The sequence below is a fragment of the Drosophila subobscura genome, chromosome U, assembly GCF_008121235.1.
Source record: "Drosophila subobscura isolate 14011-0131.10 chromosome U, UCBerk_Dsub_1.0, whole genome shotgun sequence".
NCBI lineage: Eukaryota > Metazoa > Arthropoda > Insecta > Diptera > Drosophilidae > Drosophila > Drosophila subobscura.
Window position 1 is genome coordinate 6,338,790 of NC_048534.1, and position 19,803 is coordinate 6,358,592.

A 19,803-nucleotide genomic window follows, 5' to 3' on the forward strand; every position below is an offset into this window, starting at 1 on the left:
CCCACTCCAGACCACAGTGCACCCCAGCTGGCTTTTGCTTTTGCCTTTACGTATACGAAACGTTTGCGGAGCGCACAACAACAGTGAGAGAGAGCGCCCGAAAGAGAGAGCCATGGCGCTCGCACTGCCGCAGTATTGTTGCTGTGCTTCTGCCCGAGTCTGGCGGCGCGGCGCTGCCTGGCCTGGCCTGGCCTGCCCTGCCTGGCCACATGTATTTTCCAGGGGTATTTCATCTGTGTGCCAATCTCGGGCCCCATTCAGTTTCATCTGAGACTTTTGGCGCAGCGGTCGATACTGAGGGAGAGCGAACAGAGAGAGCTCCGTTGAACAGGCCCCAATAATACGTGAAACTCAAGCAAAAACCTCGTGAAATTGAATATTTTCGTGAACAAAAAAACAATATCCATAAAACAATACACAAGTGATAGACAAACTGGATCTGAGTGTGCTTGCTGTTCAGTGTTGTGCTGCTGCCATAAAGAAAAAAGGAACAATTAACTTGAGTGGAGTGTAATGTGCTCTGGGCTCTGCATTTTGCCGTCGCTAGTTGTACATACTCCGGTAGTGCTGTAGTGCAGCTGACAGGCGGACCATTTAGAAATCTGCCCGCGAAGGAAAAGGAGCAGCTCTACAAACATTCAGACGCACATTCTAATCCCTGGGAAATTGTTGGCCTGCCAAGCCTCAAGCTGGGCGATTACCGCAAAATGACACGTGTCAGGCGCATTGTGGTGAGTGAAACCACCAAGTTTTTCCTCCTGCCTTTCAAATTGAACACTTTAAACGAAACCAAATGAAAACAAACGAAACACCACCACAGAAAATATCCCATCCCACACACAAAAAGCAGCAGACATATTTCAACAAATTTTTTGCGGGAGAGATACTCTCCGGTAGCAGCATGCTTTTTGCCTTTTGCCTGTCTCATCCTGTCTCTCTACAAAATTGAATTTCGCATTTTAACATGCATGCCAACTCTGTATCCTCGAAGAACATCCGCTAGCCTCTAAACCCTGACCCCTAACCTCGCTCAGCCTGCTGTCCCTTCTTCTGCACCGTCAGTGAGTAATTTTACTGCTAATTTTATATTTATTTTCATTTTCCCTCGAATTCTGCGCTCTTTGAACTTTTTCCCAACATTCATCGATGTTGTCGACGGGACCTCTGCCGCTAATACCCTTTTGCCGCAGGATATTAGGCGTGAGCCTTTTGACCTTGTCGTCAGCCGGGAAGTTAGAGCCCTATCAAACGAGGGCAGCAGCCAGGCACAGTTGATCCTGATTGCTGGGAATATTTAATGTAATTATTGAACAGGAAATAGATTTGGGTTGTATCGCAGATAGGCTGGAGTAACACTTAATATTCACTTTTTTGTTGTGGTTTGAGCTGATTAATTAAGTAGGGAAGCCAAGTGATGCGAAATTGGTGTGGAAATGTTTCCAATGAAATCTTTTCCCTTCCGATGTAAAGTAATGGTTTAAAGTAAGTCCTAGAACACCTCAAAGTTAGTCCCCTCCTTTTATCGATAGCCAATATGCTCAATCAACTGGCAAATACTTAGGGTATCTGGTCACCTTCTGTGTGGCTTGGCACGAATTTTTATTTTACGATTATTGCGTCCTGAAAATGCGAACCGACAGCAGCAGCAACAGCAACAACTTGCACGTGATGTACAGAGTCCTGTAAGTGTGTGCAGGGGGCTTAACTTTTATGCGTTTATTGGCACAGAATTCTTGAGGTTCTATTTAAGCAGAAAAAAAAGACAGAAACAGTCACAGACACAGACCAGAGCTTATCACTGTCAGAGCTATCGTGAAAAGCCAGACTTCGCTGCCAAAAACAGACAGCGCAAAAGCAAAGAATGAAAGGAAATCTCGCCTTAATTTCGAAAACAGTTCCTTTATCTAAGCCAACTTTTTGGCTTGGCCAGCATATCCTCCAAAAACCAAAAAAAAGACCGAAAAAGAACGTACGGAAAATGAAGAGAAATCAAGCAGAAAGCGTGTAGAAAGCAGTGAAAAATGAAATGCAAATGCAGTTGCTGGAATTTCCGCGGAATTTTTCCCTTTTTTCCTCGGTCTGAATTTTTCAGCTCTTAGGCTTATTTCGGGCCACCGGGAGGCAGCGCGCTGCAATAAGGCGCAAAGGTATGAAAAGCCCTAGCGAAAAAAAGCGACGGAAAATGCCGTAAAATATTGCAGAAACAAACAAAGGAAAAAACGTGAAAAGGAAAAAAATGTCAAAACAAGCTACTAAAGCGATTGGCGTGACGGAACGGAACGAAACGGTGGACAGGAAGAACTAAGGGCTGGCGGATGGAGGATTGGGAATTTCGGGCCCAATATCAAACATACGCCAGGTTGGACACAAATTTGGGCATGGAAAAACGCGTTCAAGCTGAAGTTGATTGAACCCTGTGGGGTAGAGCAAAGAGAAGGGAAAAATGGAAATGAAATTCCATACAAATTCGAAAATGTGTAGTAGAAAAGTTTGGCAGAGGAACCCTATCTGTTGGCCAGGCTAATAGCACAGCAGAAACTTATCTTATACACTTTTTTGGCGTACAACTTAATTTGGGACAACTTGTCGGCCGGAAGTTCAGCCATTAAAGATCATCAATCTGGCCCTCATTATTCAAAATGCCACCCCAGCAGTACACTCTGCCTTCCCCCTCTTTGGGGGCCCATTAACCTGTTGTCAGGCATTCGCATTTTCAAGATTCCTTTTGGTCTAACGCACACAGAGATAGAGAGAAAGCGGGAGAAAATTGTTCCCCCATCCCACATCCTGCAGATACAGAGACACACACAAATCAAATGTAACAGGCACTTGGAAAGTGTCCTTCTTTTGGCTGCTGCTCCTACTCCGGTTCCCAAGGGGGCGTGGCCTTTAACCATAGCGCGTCACGTTTATCACAACAGAGGCAATAAATTTCATTCGCCTTGTTCCAGCTGGGTTGCGCCACCAACAATAACAGCAACAGCAACATTTTATGGTCTCTTCATTTTCGACAGCTGCAAACATTTGGATTCGAATACTTTTGCATACTCGATGGAGCTGCTGCTGCTCCGCCTCTACAGTCAATGCACATTATTAACCGGAAAACCCCAGAACTTGACGTGGGCGGGAGGGAAGAGTAGAGAGAACAAACATTTTATTTAGGCATTTTGATTGATGGCCATAGGCTTGACATTCCTTCCATGTCATTCTTGTCGGAGGAAGCTCCAGCGACAGCCATCCCTCCACTCGAAGACGAGAGCCTTCGTGTTTGTTCGGCGTTTTAATTAAAGTGAGTGAGAAGGGGGTAAGGAAAGTGTACAGGATAAGTGTTGGTGGGGGCCAAGGATAATGTTCGAGTAGGATGAAAAACTATGCTGGGGAAACACACAACTTTTTTGCCAAGGCCACAGGCATCACCCACAGAAACTATTATGGTTTTTGTGGATGGATGGGTGTGAAACGTTTGCCCTCAGGTCTGATTAAGGAGCTTAGTTCCTCGCACACACAAATCATTAGGAAAATTTGCTTGTGTCTAGGGGGCAGTGCAGATGATAGCAGTGCAGCTGCTGCTTGATGGATGAATTAAACATTTTATTTTGTGGTTTTATTCAAAGGAATTTCCCCTCCAAAAAACATCGAAGCTCTCTCTGCTTTTTCATTCACCAATCTCGGCAATTACTGAACCAATGTTGAATACCCAATTTGCGGGAGGCAATCATTCCGCATTACGTATACGCACTGTCAGACCGCAGCACTGAATTTTAATAGCCTAGATTATGTACTAAAAAACTGAATGAAAAAAGAAATCTACATTGCTTTTTTTGCAAGCTCTCTCTCTCCCTCTCTCTTTCTCTCTCTGCGTAAGCATATTAAAGTTATGGTCGCCCATGTCCGGTTATGGCACGGACCACACGGACCATTAGGCAGGTGCGCTGAAGGATGCGCGAATTTTCCTTCCCTTTTTTTTTGTTTGTGTGCGTTTGGTTTGGCAGTGCGGCTGGCTCCTGCTGTTGATGCCACGGCTGTCGCTATAAAATTGAAGTGCCAAAGCCAGCGGGGTGTCAACACCGCAATACAGCAGCAACAGCTACAATGGGGCAACAACAACATTTGTTGTTGTTTCCAAAAGCAACACAAAAGGCTGTCAAAGGCGGAGGAGCCCGCTTGCTGGTAGACCAAATTGCTTTTTGCTGTACAAACTGCTGGCCAACACAAAGCAAAAAGGGGAGGCCCAAACCCAATGGCCGTGGCAGTGGAAGATCCAAAACAGCCAACTGTCAACGGGAGTCACGGCAGCAGCAGCAGCAGGTGGTGGCAGATCAGAGATGCCTTCAAGTTCGTGATCGTGAGAGAGAGAAACTATCTCAAAGTGCAGATAGCATTTGGGATAATTTCTAAAGGTTCTAATGCTTCCTATCTTCCATTTTTAGCAGACGAATAACTGGTCAACTTTCTTGTATATTTTTGTACATATTTCTTTGAGTTTAGACTTACTGTCTTGACCCAACAACTTCCCAACTCCAGCGCTAAATTAGATCCACGAAAACAAAAAAACCTCTGGCCAAAAAAAAAAAAATAAAAATGTAATATATTTACATATCTACCCGTATTCTATTTATAAATTTTTTTTGTGTGCCTTGGCCCACGCGCAAATTTTAGTGTTTGCGTTTGTGCCTTTTAATTAAGCTAAACAAACTCCGACAAAAAAAAACACAATTATATCCTGGAAGATGCTGCGGCACATTCACACTCCGGTAGATGTATAATTTTGTAGGCGGACCAGCCAAGTCAGTACGGCGCCTGCCGCTTCACACTTCATTTCATTTCAATTTGAAGTTCGGTGTGCTTCACTTTTTTATATATGATATACATTTTTATGCATCATTTTTGAGGGGCTGGGCGCTTGCCAATTATGCCAGCAAGTTGCTTTATTATACGAGTGCGTAGCGGTACCCGTACGGCCCGTAACCGTGCCGAGAGGTACCTTTTACGGAATGGCAGCCATTTCTTCACGCAATTCCACGTAATTGTCCTCGTCGACGTCGTCTTGGTGTTGCTTTATTAAACCTTAGCAGCGCAATCACCCAAATGAGCGCACTCTCACACATACAGAACCGTGTATACACACACACACAGCTATACAAAATTATAGACAGAGATATATCTCCTACCAGAAACTCACACCTACTGGGGGCACGTGCAACATTTGTATTTAAATTTGAATGCTGTGCCTTCTCTGCTGCGGCTGCGGCTGCGGCTGCTGACGCTTCACCTTGCACACACACAGGCAGAGAGAGAGGCATACACGTATCCTTTATACACACAGACACCTCACACAAAGATACAGCACACACAATGCCGACTATCTGGCACAGATACACTCGTACATTCATGTGAGACATCACCATAGGGAGACGCCACCAACACATTACACCCAGCTCTCAGCGCACTGAGCAGAGCCACAACATCTCAGAAGACGCAATAATTTTGAGCTTGAGACGGTAACTGGAACAAGGTTTGCCTGTAAAGTTGGGGATAAATAAAATGAGGAATATACATATATAGTCAGAAATTGAACGAGCAGCTGAGGGAATGGGTGGAAGAAATTTATTAATTAACCGTTCACTTCTGTACATATAATTATTCTATTCCCAGATATTCCCACAATTCCATAGCTGATTGATTACTAAAACTCTTGCCATCTGCCCGTTCCACACAAAGCATGAAACTTAAAACATTGCTGTTAAAACTCTAAAGAAAATGCGCTCCTAATTCACTCAAAAACTTTTCGAGAGTGAGCAATTAAACTGTGAAAATCATTGGGTTGCCCGGACAAACATATTCTTCTAGTCAAATGATTCTCAAAAGTTTCACTAAACGAGGGAGACTGAGAGAGAGCAGGCGAGGAGAGAGACAGAGAGAGAGAAAGCGACTCTGAAGCAGGTCTCTGTGCCTGCTCTAAGAAAAAAAACGTAATCAAAGTTGGTAGAAAGTTTATTTGTAGGCAAGATTTGAAGCCACCCACACAGTCACAGCCACAGTTACAGACACAGCCACAGTCTCAGTCCCACTTGGACGCTGCTCAATGCCATGTCCATTCAAACTTGTGTAGCACTCGGTCAGGCCAGGCCAGGCCACGACTCCCCCAGATCGCCCTTCAGATCTCCCTCTATTCCCGTTCCCATTTCCAACGGGTACGCCGAATCCCCGAATGATTTCTAACATTACATTCGTGGCCGAAATGCGTTCACATCAAACTATATAACGCGTTCATATTTCTTACGGTTCGTTAGATATTTAATATTAAAGCAAATTGCTGAGAGGTAAAGTCTGGTTCCCTGCTTTCTGGCTCTTTGCTTTGAAGCCTTCTTTTGGTTTGAGAGCAAAGAGCACCCTAAAGCACCCACTTAAATGTATATTCTGCCTACAACAATTTCCTTCTGAATGATACTCATTTAGTTTTCATTATAACGATGTACCTGCAGCTTGCTCCTCTTCTTCTCTGAGCGTGTATAAAGGGAATTGGATATTCATTTCTTTGAGTGTACGCCCATGCATTCTGGTATTTTGTCTTAGGCATTTTTTCTTGGGTTTTTCCGGGCACATTCCTTCTTAGCCTTTACGAAACGCTAAATGATATGCAAATAAAAAACGTGGCTCGAGTACGTCGAACACCCTTCTGGGTTCATATGTGAACCCCGCTCCAAAAGCAGCAGAGGAAGGGCAAAAGGGGGCGTATCCCGAAGCCAAAGCAACATCGAAACCCCCGTGAATGCCAACGCAAAGGCGATTTAAGGTGAAAACCCAAAAGGAAAAGTCCATTCGCCTGAAGGCTATTTAAATTCAAATTTAAAACGCGTTGCTTCATTGGAGCGGCGTAAATTGTGCGACGCCTTGGCATATGTCTGGGTACACTGGTCTACAACGGCGAAAACTTTTGTTTTTGCACTTCACTTAATTAACATAATTATGACCAGAGCGAGTTTCTAGTTTTTGCTCACCTTTTTTTTGCCACTGAAAAATACTTGAGTACTTTTTTTCGGAACCCACAGCTATTTATCTTCCCCTATAAAAAGTATGCGGCGTAAGTAGTGCCGCAGAAGGATTTTATAGTAGCAAACACCCTGCCACAAACATTTGCAAAAAAGGATGCTGAGCACCAACACACGCTCACACGCTTAAAAAACTTCTGCAGCACTCACACAAATACACACACTGATGCACTGTCGAGTGCACTTTCCACTTTCACTTGGCGCTCGCTTGTTGACTGCTGCCGCTCGCTGCTTGCCTTGCTTCCCTTCTAGCATCAGAAGATGGAGAAGAAGTTGCCCGTTCTACTTTCATTATTTGCGTTTAGCTCAGCCAAGTCTCACATTACACACACACACTGAAACACAGAAAGAAATACACACACACTGACACGTGCACAAAGCACTTTTCATTGTCATTTGCGCCTCAACGTATAATCGGCAGCCTTCCCTCAGAATGCATTGAGTTTGCCTCTGAAACATCTTTGCTGTCCATGCACTAAAAATTCCATTTCAACAGCCATTTCATCTCATCTCTCTCTCGTCAAATTACTCTTCGAATGGGCATTACAGTCCCGCACTTTACCCACAGATATACTAGCCTGATTTTTCCGATGGGCACATAAAGCGTTTATTGAGTGATTCATTATGCTGGGAAAATTGATTGAATCTGAATGCTTTTTATGGGAATGTGGAATCCGATAACTGAAAATTGAAAGGTGGGAAGGTTGGAGGCAGTTGCAAGTCATTTCGGTGGATGAGTCACTTCTTTTTTACTTGAGAGAAAGAGGGACAATATGAATTTATGAATGTGCAATCGTTTGAATGTTTTTTTTCATTCATTAGTTGTTATGAATAATAAATAAATGTATCATTATTCAGTAGGAAAGTCCAACAAAGTAAGTCACAAAAAATTTTCGTAAAAAAGGGAGCACATAAATCGGCTGGTAGTCATTATTCAATTTACATACGTACATATGTACATACATACATATGTATGTATGTATGTACCTACATTTATGAGAAATTTTCAAAATAAATGCATAAATGTACGATTAATACAATTTTTAATTCTTGTGGAATATGAAGCTGAAAATACGAAGTATTCGTCTGGTTGTTGAAATTTTACTTTAAATTCAAAGAACCCATAGAAAAACCAGGTTTGCAATCAAGTACTAATTTAAAGCAACAGAAATTTTGCTAAGATTCTACTCTCTTCATTACACTACTATTTATAGATATTTTTTTCGATTGCATAAAAGTACCACAAACATCTCCCTTTCCGCATTAGATTTATTTTCTTTGTTATGAATCTAGATAATTATTGATTATCATATGAATATAACAGATGAACGATTGATAAATTGTCTAGAAGAACCACAAAGGCCATCGTACTTCAAAAAAAAATCTCTTTTTCTAACCATTTCCCTCAGTCAAAAAAGAAAAAGTGCATATGCGCTTCGTCTTTTGGCCCTGCAAGGTGCTAGTATTTTGCTCATTGTTTATTCTTTTAGCCCGACAACATTTTGTGCTTACTAACTGGTCGCACCATTACCAACCCATCCCAGCCCCTCGCATAGCCTCCAGACAGTCTCACCGTTACCTCCCCGTTGACCAGCCTGACCATCCGGCTTGCCTTCAACCCCTTCCTTGCCCCTTTGCTGTGCAACTTATGCAGCAAGTTTCTGCCATTTCATCCTTTTGTATTTGTATTTGACACTAGTTTTTGCTCCTCTGTTTTTCTTTTGGGGGCAGAGGGACATCCAGTTTTTGTCATGTTGGTTGATTGTGAAAGTTGCTGAAGCGCTTTTTAACAGTTTTCGTGACACTTTTCAGTGCCGTATGCACAGACCATAGCAGGAGCAGCAGCCATGGCATGTATATTTGATGCTTTTGTTGCCGCGAGGCAGGACACCAGTGCCAACAGTGATATGGCGACAATGGGGGGATAACCAGGAGACAGTGCCGGACATCAGTGACATGCCATTGCCAGGGGATGACCTTAATGCACAAGTGGCATGTTCGAGAGTAAAAGCCACCCAACCCGCTCGCGTTTGGAATGTATATAATGCAATTTTCCGGTCATTTAAAGCGGCCAATTCGAAATGAATTCCATGAATAATTTATAAGACGAACAACTGCAACCAGCAACAGCAAATTGCTGAGGGGAAAACGATAAAAATACGAAACGAAACGATTATCAATCAATAGCAAAAGCAATTGAAAATTATGATGGCTGAAAGGGGCGGAGCAGGACTAGGGCTTGGACTAGGAATCCCAAGAATCACAGCAATGCAGTGGTTCGATTTGTGGTGGCACATTTTAAACCATTTGCTACACCCATACCCTTCTCTTGATTGCCAGCTGCCGTGTGTCCGCTAGTCGCATCGCATGTGGCAAGGACGTTGGCAAAAAGTTTCCTCATTGCCTCATGTCATTTTGTAAAGTGCATTTGAAAATCGTTTTTGATGTTCTATTCGATTGTGGCCTCCTCCCCATATCCCCACCTCTCAACGAGTCTGTCAGTTTTCATCGAATTGTTGGCTAGGTAATGAGTTTTTGTGGCACGGCTTATTAAGTCGCTTTTGCTTCCAAATGATTCTATTTCCCAATATAAATTGATGGTATTCCCATGACAAAGGAAAATGCACTTGAAAGCTTTCATTTTGTGCGAGTATATAGAGAGAGAAAATATATACAATAATTGAGGATTGCGTTTGCTCAGGGGCTAACAATGGATATGAAATTATTTGCAGGTGGTCGGTCCATGGAGAAAACCAGCTGGTGGTCTTTGGGTCAGTCAAAAATGCAATGAAAATTAAATGGGAGATCATTCTAATATTCATAAATTGTTTTTAAAAGTCAAAGTGCAGAAGTAAAAATAATAATATTTCGCAATAGTTTATAAATAATTTAATAATTGTGAACGCTTCTCAGTTCAGAATAAATGCAAATCTATTTATATAGCCACCTTTGATTGTCTTTATTTTTGGCAATATACCTTGAACTTTAGACACTTGCGAGTGCAATATGCAACTATTACCCAATCCAGGCATTGCCTCACCTTGACACACAGAGACACAAACGCGCATACAGCTACAGATTTCCCCTCCTAAAATACTGAAGGTACATACATCTCTGTGTATCTGTTCGTTCGAGAACAAATTATGCCCATAAACATCAATCAGCGTGCGATCTTCGTTTCAATTGAAAATGTACTCGAGAATTGCCAGCTAATGGTGTATTTTCAATTCAATATTGGACTATACATACATACATACGGCTCTCTACATATACAAATATCTTTAGGAAATATCTATTGTGTGTGGCTATATCGTAATATATTATCTGCTTGATGTGCTCGAAATGGAAAACCATTTGGGGCTTTAATAAATGTTGTTTATTCTTTTTTTTAATCTTTCATATGTATTTGCATGGGAATTAAGGGATAGCAGTTAAAGGAAGAGAGTTCTGGGATGGGATAGGTTGATAAAATAGGGAGAAACTTTGATGGATTTACATTAAATAGATAACTGTTGAAAAGACACAATTTTATTAGCATTGTTTTTAATATTTATTAATATATTTCTCTAATATTCTAAATGGTTAGGTATACGTTGATTTTTAGAGAGTGTTAGATCTTCCACCCTTATTGAATTAGGGTATTCCAGGGTATTTTCAACTACTAATTAACCTTATATCCAGCTGCCAATCTCTTGTTGTTTTTATGCCATTGTTAAAGCATTTTTCAATTATGCTATAAATAATTTGCTGGCGTATTTTAATTAATGTGCCCCGCAACTCACACTCTGTGTTTATGTCCGCCGTTTAAATAAATAATGTTATTTAATTTGAAGATTTTTAATGCGGTTAAACCACACAATTCCCCTAGCAAGATGATTTCCAATTCCAATTTTATGGGAATTAAATTGAGGTGGAGCCCAGACAGGCAGCAAAAGCACATCTACCACTTGATGGCGATGGCGATGGCGATGGCGGTGGCGGTGGCAGCTCCTCCTACCAATGCCACTAAGATCAGTGTCTGTCAAACTGTCTGTCAAGTTCCCGGGTGCGCTGCTGCTGACCTCAGAAATTGATGCCAAAATCATCTCCATCATTATTTGGTTTCACCTAGAGAGCATAGCAATCCCCCTCCCTTTTGAGGCGCTTTGTTTGTTGGCTTAATGTAAAATATTGTGTATACGACGAGTTGTACATTAAAAGCTTTGTGCCACAATAAGCAAAACATTCTCTTGTTATTTATAGTAATTTAGGGAGGGATTTTCCTGCGGTATGCGAAATGCGGCATGGGGCAGATCTATAATGTGTGGTCGTGGTCCGCCAGGAATGGGGCTACGTGTAGAGTGGCAAGTTTTTCGTAGGTGGAATAATTTATTTGAGGCTGGGATTCTTTCTGCTGACATCAGGGGAATATAGATTAAATATTTATAAAAGGTTGATGCAAACGGGGAATTATTTGCATTGAATTAAAGAGGTGATAGCGGAGTCTTAAATTGAATTAATGAGGTGATAGAGCGCCTGAAATTTAATAAAAACTCAAGTAAATTATTCGCTAAGTAAAATTATTCCCAGGAATTGTCTTCCAGCTTCTATTAGTTGCAGTTTTGCCATATATTTAGTGAAAATTATTCACCGGCCTGTGGATTAATAAGAAAATAAATAAAAGACTTGGCGCAAGACTTTATTTAGTTGTAAATCTATCAGAGATAAACGAATAAATAAAGGGCAGGGAACTCAGGAAACTGACCCTCTACGAAATAGGTCATGAGTACTTGAACCAACAATTTGTTTACGGTTCCCAACTAGTGTCTGGGCTGGTGTCTGGCTTCCCATTTACTTTGATCTATATCAGAAATTGCAATATTTTGGGGTTCTGTTTATGGATCTGTATGCACTTTAGACATCGCTGCCTTCGTATCTCTTGGAGTCAGCTGCCAAGCGTTGTCTCACCCATCTATTGTCTCTCATTGTCTCAGGGTTAAACAATTTCTGTCGTGGGTCCCTGTTTATTATTGTAAAATATATTTTCAGGCGCACGCTGTTTGTTTTAATAATTCTATGAACGCACGCCGACTGCCGACTGTTTTTGCCTCTCGTGGTCTTGACTTTTGCAAGGTGAAAAATGTGCGCTGGAAATGTGCGCCATAAATTTTGCACTGCCCAAAAAACAAAATAAAGAAGGAGACAAATCGAAAAACGAAGCGAGTGACAGGGACTTGTCTGTTCTTTCTAGTCATTTGTTGTCTTCTTTCAGACATTCCTACGAATGAGAGTATTTGGGGTTTGGGGATAAGCATTTCTAGACCCATAAAGAAAGATGGACTTCGAGAGTATTCAATGCTTCGGTCTTCCTAGGCTGCCTGTTTTTCCCTTCCTGTTTGTATATTTACATTGGCTGACTTTCGTTCTAATTTGGCTTTTATGCCTCGCTTTACAATTGGACAAACTGCTGTCGCTTCTGGCCAAGTTAACTAGACTGGAGAGGGGTTGGGCATGGACATGGGAATGGGAATGGGAATGGGAATGCCACTTTCAGTTGTCTTTTGGCCATCTTTTTACTGCTTCTCGTTCTGTATTCTGTGTATTGCTGTCTGGTCAAACAAGTCGAACATTTTGTTTGCATCACTGGGCAATCCCATTGCCTCTCACATCCATGACTCCTTTGGACCTGCCTCTCCCTATCCTTGGTCCTGCCTTTCGCTTTGCGCCCTGTTTATGGTGTAAGCCGTAAGCCGTCTTGTGCTTGAAGTCTGTTGGTCTATAAAGTGTTGGCGCCATTCGGCGGAAGTATCTTGAATCAGCCAGAGATGAGCCGCCAAATCAGCTGGAATATATCGAATTAAATATATTTTCATGTTTGCTGCGAGAGACGAGGACTCCACTACGACAATTTTCATGTCAGTTATGAAGAGATTTAAAGGGTTGACAGAGAATTTATTCTGAAATAGTTCTACTCAGACTTTAACTCTGGCCAAACTTAGACCAAATGGAGTCTGTTCATCTATCCCTGGGAAAGCTTTCTCCTTGATTGTAAGAAGCATTAACTACTCGGAAGACTGCCCAAAAGTTCAACTCTGACAGCAATGGAAAGACAGCACTTCAATCTGAAGGACAATAAGAATGCCGGTGGCAATGGGCGGACATCTACTGCGAGTAAATTTGGTATTCGGTTGGGGCATTGTTGCGCGCAATTTTCGTCGAGAAGAGGGAATGAATGAATGGCCCTGGCAATGAAAGTGGATCCTGGAGGCGGGCTTCAAGGCTTACCGAAGGCTCACCAGTCTTTTTTCATGTCCTGCCAAAAGGGACAATTTATTTGGCTCTGCTTTAAGCCGGGTCGGGTTGGGTCGCGTCCGCGCTTCAAGCCGAAAGCATTTATTATTTCTCTTAATTAAATCTTAATTTTTCCTCATCACGTGAATGTGTGTGTGTCCTACGTGGCCTTAAAATAAATGTAAGGCTGCTGCATTAAGAAGTGTGGTATGCAATGTGCAGCAACAATAATAAAATTGCAGGCCAAACGACAGGCAGTTAAAGCTTGACTGCACCACCAGCCAGCCACCAGGCACCAGCCACCAAAACACCACCCCCCATGACCTCCACTGGGGCTACAGTGAAACACATTTAAAGGGGGTAAATCTGGGAGGATTCTGGAAGTAGTGCAGAGACTCTGTGTGCTGTGTTTTGCTTTGGGTGGGTGGCAGGAATGCCACTAATTAAGCCTAATGGCGCATGAAACATGCATTAAAACTAATGTGCAACCACCGTCGTCGTCGCCTTCATGCCACATGAGGGTGTTGGGAGGCTGTTGTCGCAATAGAAGCAAGAGTTGCCACTGCCACTGCTACTGGCTTCTCCTTTGCCCCATTTAATGATGCCCGCCTAATTTTATGCTACGCAATATTTCGTTGTTGAAGTGTCGTTGGTGCAGAACGTCGTAGTATATCGTTGTGAAAGTGTTGATGAACAGAAAAGAAAAGTGTAGTTTTGTGAAAAAAAGGAACGAAAGCTTAGATACCCTTTAAGTTCGAATATTCCATATTTTCAAAGCAAACTTTAAGCATTTTCCAACCACATGAATGATTGAAGTACAATTTTGCCATGCCTTCAATCAAAACCTTTGGCAGCTTCAGTGTGGCGCATGATTACCCCAAAGTTCTTTGTCCAATCTTTCAAGTTGATTGCAGTCCCTACACCTATCTCTTCTCTATGCTCCTGGGAAGCCAACAGCTTCATGCATGCGATTCGCTGTCAAGGAGCGGGCGAACCAGCCACTAATGAAACATTATGGCTGTCGTACAGCCACAGCCCCGCCACACAAATCCACTAAAAACGTTTACGGCTTACGTGCAGCATGGGGCTGACTGCTGGGACCAGGGTCCATGGCATATAAGTGGCACGTACCAGCAGCAGCAGCATCGACTGTGGCGGCAATGTCAAAAGCCACAAAAGTGTCCTCACAAATTGCTTGGGTGCAACACGTTCTCCCGAGCAAGCTGTTTGGCTGCAATTGATTTTCCCTAACCCCCGAAACCCCCAAAAACAAAAATGATCTCTGTTCTCCTATTTCCAGAATTTTTCTTTTAATATAATCAACAATTCAAAAACATTACGGTTGTAGATTTGCGTGACTCTCTCTTAGTCACTGTCTGTGTTTCTTCTGTGATGTTTTGCCGCTTCATTGAAGCAATAAATTTAAAATTCTGTGAAAAATGCCTGGGAAAATGATACAAAAATACACACACATATGATAATGATATATGAGTGTGCGATGTGATGCGATACGAGTGGCTCTGCTCTTCCCGTTTGCGTAGCACTTTATGAAGTAGCAGCAGCCATGGCCATGGCACTCGGCTCTCAACCGGAAGCGACTTATGCACGGCTGCATTCGGGCCGGAAGTCAGGAAACGAGAGCGAGATACAAACAATAAATGTCAGAGCACAGCAGCACACGAATGAATGTCAACATGTTGATAACAAAATACTAGAGTCCTCGACGTGGCAGGAAGAGCAAGCAAAAAGAATAACTTTTATTTGAAGCAAAAAAATAAAAATACGAAAATCTATGGCAATGTGGAAAAGTCGAGTGGGGCAGGGAATGAGTGTTGTGTTGCATCATAAATTACATTTAAATGCCTTGTGTAAGATAAAGAGTTTTCCTAATTTATGCAACAGACAGACGCACATGGAAAGTTTTCCCAGTGCTAAGTGAATGCAGTTGTTGGCCAACTAAATGTTAAATTTATTGGATATTTCCATCCATTACTAAATATCCCACAAGAGCTTCGGTGAATCTTCGATTCAACACTTTATTTATGGGATTATATGCCCTACCATCATATTCATGTCGCGGCTCATTGCTCATCGTTCAGTTTATGGTACACTTCCAGCCCATATCTTGTGCATAGTTCGGCTTCTATGAGTGGCTCTTATGGCTTTATGACGCAAGTAGGGGTTAAGCGTGTTGAAGCCCATTTAATAGCTTAGATCACACTTTAGTTCATGGTAATGTTGGCAGCTAGTACACAATTTTTCCATCAGCGGGAACATGGAGTATCGTTGATGTTTCTTGTATGATTTACTTTATGTTTCACGGGGGAATTATTTTATGGTTGAAAATGCCGCTTTTGTCTCCTCGCTGGTCAGCTGCAGATTCTCAACAATTTCTGTATGCATGCAAATATGCAATGAGTTTTGCTTTATTTTGCATTGCGCTGCATGGAATTTATTTTTATGAATGCTACATTGTGTGTCTGGTAAAACAAAAAAAAAAAATGTAAAATCATTTTTATGAAAACAATAAAAGGCAGCCCCCAGTCCTGCTTGTCTTGGAACACAAGAAAAAACTTCACCCAACAAATTTTGGTCTGCGTAAAAATTAATGAAATTTATGTTGGCTGCCATATCAAACAATTTCCATTGTTCCCCAGGAGAGTGATATTTTGTATGGGAATTGTTTTCTTTGCGTTCACGTTCATATTTTCATTCTTTTTTTTTTGTTTTAATTTATAGTAGCTGGGTCTTTTGAGGGTGTTGGGATTTGGGGTTGAGGTGGAAGCCAAAGAGTCCCCACCAACAATGGCTAAAAGTTGATGCATTGTAATGCGTTCTAAAGACCAGACAGCGCACACAGTGAATGCTCCCCAAAGATGACTAAGGCGAATGGCTAACAGATAAATACAGACTCTTTTCTCTAGCCCTCCCTGTTCTCCGTCTTTCTCTCTCTACAGCTATTGTAGATTATGTGTGTGTCATTGGCTATTTAAGCCAAAGCTTCGCTTAGGGGACAAGTTTCATTTTGTTCGTTCTTTTTTGGGTAGTAAGGAAGGAAGGAGCAAAAATGTAGCACGGTAAAGTGGATTGTGAAGCAATTTCAGTGTCATTTGTCTTCCTCAACGTGCTATGATAGCTCAAGCTTGGTGTAATTATACGAATGCTACATGGATGGAAAATAGCTTTCCTTTACTGGAAGATTATGGGTAGGATAACGCTGATCCTCTTGACTTTGTGCAGGCAACGACGTGTACCTTTATGCACCTGTACGTGTGTATCGCAAATGTTTAACGATTGAAGAAGCTCTACAAACTATCTTTAACCTCTCAACCCTATAAAGCAAACTGTATTCCAACCTGGCACTCTCCTCCCCCTGTGAATATTATGCCACCTAGAACCCGTTTATCCTTCGTGTACTCTGTGTGTTTTGCATGCATTTTGCATAATAAGCTGCTTAGGAAAAGAAGCAGGAGCAAAGAAAAAAGTTGCCATAACTTAAATTGAAAATGTAATGCTATTAACACTTGACTTGGGAGTGCACACCACACCTGACACCCTGCCACCCCCTGCCGCACTTTAGCAAGAGTTAAAATTTGCATAAGAAAACACAGTCATGTTTAAAGTGTGTGCAGAGAGCACCCCCTCTCCACCCTTCTCTTTCGCTGCATGCAACAACATTTTGCATAATAAACAGATTAGTTTTTAAAGGTTATATTGTACTCCCCACACCCCTCTCACGCACACAACAATTACACAAACAATAGACCCGACAAGACGAAAGTCAAAGCCATGTTTTCCCTGCAGTACATGTAAATACAAACTTTTGAATGTGCCTTGTTTTATGCAAATATATTTAAGCACCAGACTACTTAACCTACATACAAAACACTGACACACATTCATATATATGTGACTAAGCAGCCCAAAAGTATGCAGCGAACATGTGTCATGTTATAAAAACACCAACACATATGCATCTAAGCCAACTAACACAGACACATAGCACACACAACGCACACATCCAGCTCGAGCATGCAAGCACTTACAAGACTAAAAGCACAACACTCACACAGAACCAAATTGGCACTAACAACAAGAGAAATGCAACACCAATAACAACAGCACCACCACCAATAGCTACACCAACAATAGCAAAGTTACACCACTAACAAAAAATTACGAAAACAAGAACTAACCACTATAAAACACAAAGAACAATTGGCACTAACAACAAGCGGAAAGCTACAACAGCATTATCAACAACAAAAGCAACAGCATTTACACCAAAAACAACAAGCCAGATAAAGGTTTAAGCAAGAACTGCATTTTCTAAATATTGCGTGTGTATTTTCCTTCTTTTCTTCTTCTCCCTCGAACACTAAACACTTTATACCAATTTAGCGCTTGGCCTAAAAGTATGCTGCATCATTAGTGTCAGAGCGAAGGATTCCACGCAACAAAAGAGACACCAACAGTAGTCGACTGCAGCAGGGAAATTGAAAATGTATGCTCATTAGGAGGACTCAGGACACCGAGAAGCCAGAAGGCGGGTAGGACAAAAACCAACGGCAAAAGCGCATTATAAGGACCCCCGAAACGACAAGTTCCTAAGACAAACAGCGGCGGCAACACCAACAAACCTACAACCAACAGTCTGTCATAATTACCCGACAGCAACAAAGGGGAAGAAGATGGGTCGAAGGACAGCTGGCAAAAGTCAAGGACAAGCTTAAAAGTATTTCGCGAAAGCATGAAACGAGAGCGCCAGACCCGTGCAAGTGACTTCTGGTATTCGCCCAACAAAGTGTATGAAATGCCAGCCTCCTCGGCTAGCTGATGCGCCAATAAATTCTGAAAATAAGAAAAATTAACAGAGAGCTCACCGGGGCTCTTTGCTGTCGAATTATAGCCAAGGAAAGTGATAGATTCGATTAGTAATCCAAAAAGCATCAAGCAAACGAGAAACATCGAGGAGAACGCCATCGACGACGATAACTCTGACAAAGACAACAACCGGAGGCTTCTTTAATTTGTCAGACGTACCCGTACCTCGGGCCACGCCTTGTCACTCCACCACCGACGACGAAAGCCGGCTGGAACGTCCTCTCGGATTTCCGTAAAATTCATCGCTTTAAGCCAACAAACAGCGAGTCATGCCGGAGCAGGATAATTACGATGATGAGGTAATTTCTTTTGTTATACTTTATGCATAAAGCCAGAAAACGACGCAACCAACCCGAATCGAAACGAAAGCTAAAAGGGAGACAGCACAACAAAAAATGAATACTCATATGTTTTTAGCCCAAATATAATTAAGCATAATTAATTTTAAAACAAATATTGAGAGCGGGCGTGTGTGTTTGCGAGGAAGAGTTCCTTTTGGATTAGCTTTGGGAGTGTATTGAGAATTCAAACAGGAAACAGGGATTAAATTTTCAAATTGTTTAATGACTGAAAAAATTTAAAAGCGGTTGGAGAATATGTTATGAAAAGCAGACTCGGAAGGGGAAATTACTTATATGGTTATGGTTGAACGGTTTTAGCAAATACTTTAATGGAAAATTTGATTCTAAACGACTAATAATATAAAACTATCAAACTATTCTACATAAATTTAAAGTCCATGCCATAAATTCTACTCTTAAAGAAGTTAACTTATTTTGTTTATAACAGTTTTGATGATGAACTCCAACTACCTTCTGACACGTTAGAAAATTCCTTTCAGATTGTACGGAAACCCAGGTAGCTACCTTTCCCAATTGTGCTTATTATTAGCTTCACTTTCCCAGAGAGCTGACTAAGCTCTTACACCGCCACTTCAGGCAGCTCCACCCGCCTCCGACTCACTTTGATTCCAAGTTGGATAAGTGCGTCTCTACGTTAGTACGGTGGGAAAATTCGCTCAACGACTTCTCGCAACTTGAGTTTGTGCCTCTCTCCAGGCACTTGCCTCGTCTGCCTCGACTGACGTTGATGGTCAACTTCTATTCGCACGCTTCGCTGCTGGAGCGTACTTTGCGGCGTACTGTGGCAGCAAGTTTTGCGGCTGCGTTTGCTAATTGAAATAAATTCCGCATGTTATTCAAATGCAAAGCGCTGACAGTGCTGACAACAATTGCAAAATTGAATTAGCTATGCAATGCCATGGGTGCGGTGCCGTACCATGCCGCAATATGTGCTTTGCATACTAAGTACGGTCTGTGATGAGGAGTAAGAGTACTGCAGTAGCAGGAAACCAATGCAAATACTGAAATTCAGAGTGTTGAAATGGTTGCAAAAGATAAACAGCCTCAAAAACAGACAGTCAAAATGGCAATCAGGCATTCAAGCGGAAATCAATTAGATGGCATTTTCACGACGAATCCATGATGCGACGACCCCATGCATAATCCGCATGGGTCGCAGAATTTTAACGCTCAGTAAAGTACGCCAGAGTCCTGCCCATCCATTGCGGGGGCGTCGCAATCTACATATTTTGACA

General features: G+C 42.0%; 1 protein-coding gene across 2 annotated transcripts in view; it reads left to right on the plus strand.

Moving 5' to 3' along the window:
* The first annotated feature begins 221 nt into the window (after nt 1–221).
* The window catches only part of LOC117902264, a 36,714-nt gene continuing 17,132 nt past the window's right edge, over nt 222–19,803 (plus strand). Inside the window, exons 1-2 of one of the 2 annotated variants that reach the window (XM_034813523.1) lie at nt 222–731; nt 17,724–18,505. In XM_034813523.1, the coding sequence (XP_034669414.1) occupies nt 18,476–18,505 (30 nt within the window). In that variant the 5' untranslated portion in view covers nt 222–731; nt 17,724–18,475. The remainder of the gene's footprint in view (nt 732–17,723; nt 18,506–19,803) is intronic. The other variant, XM_034813524.1, reaches the window with a different exon arrangement.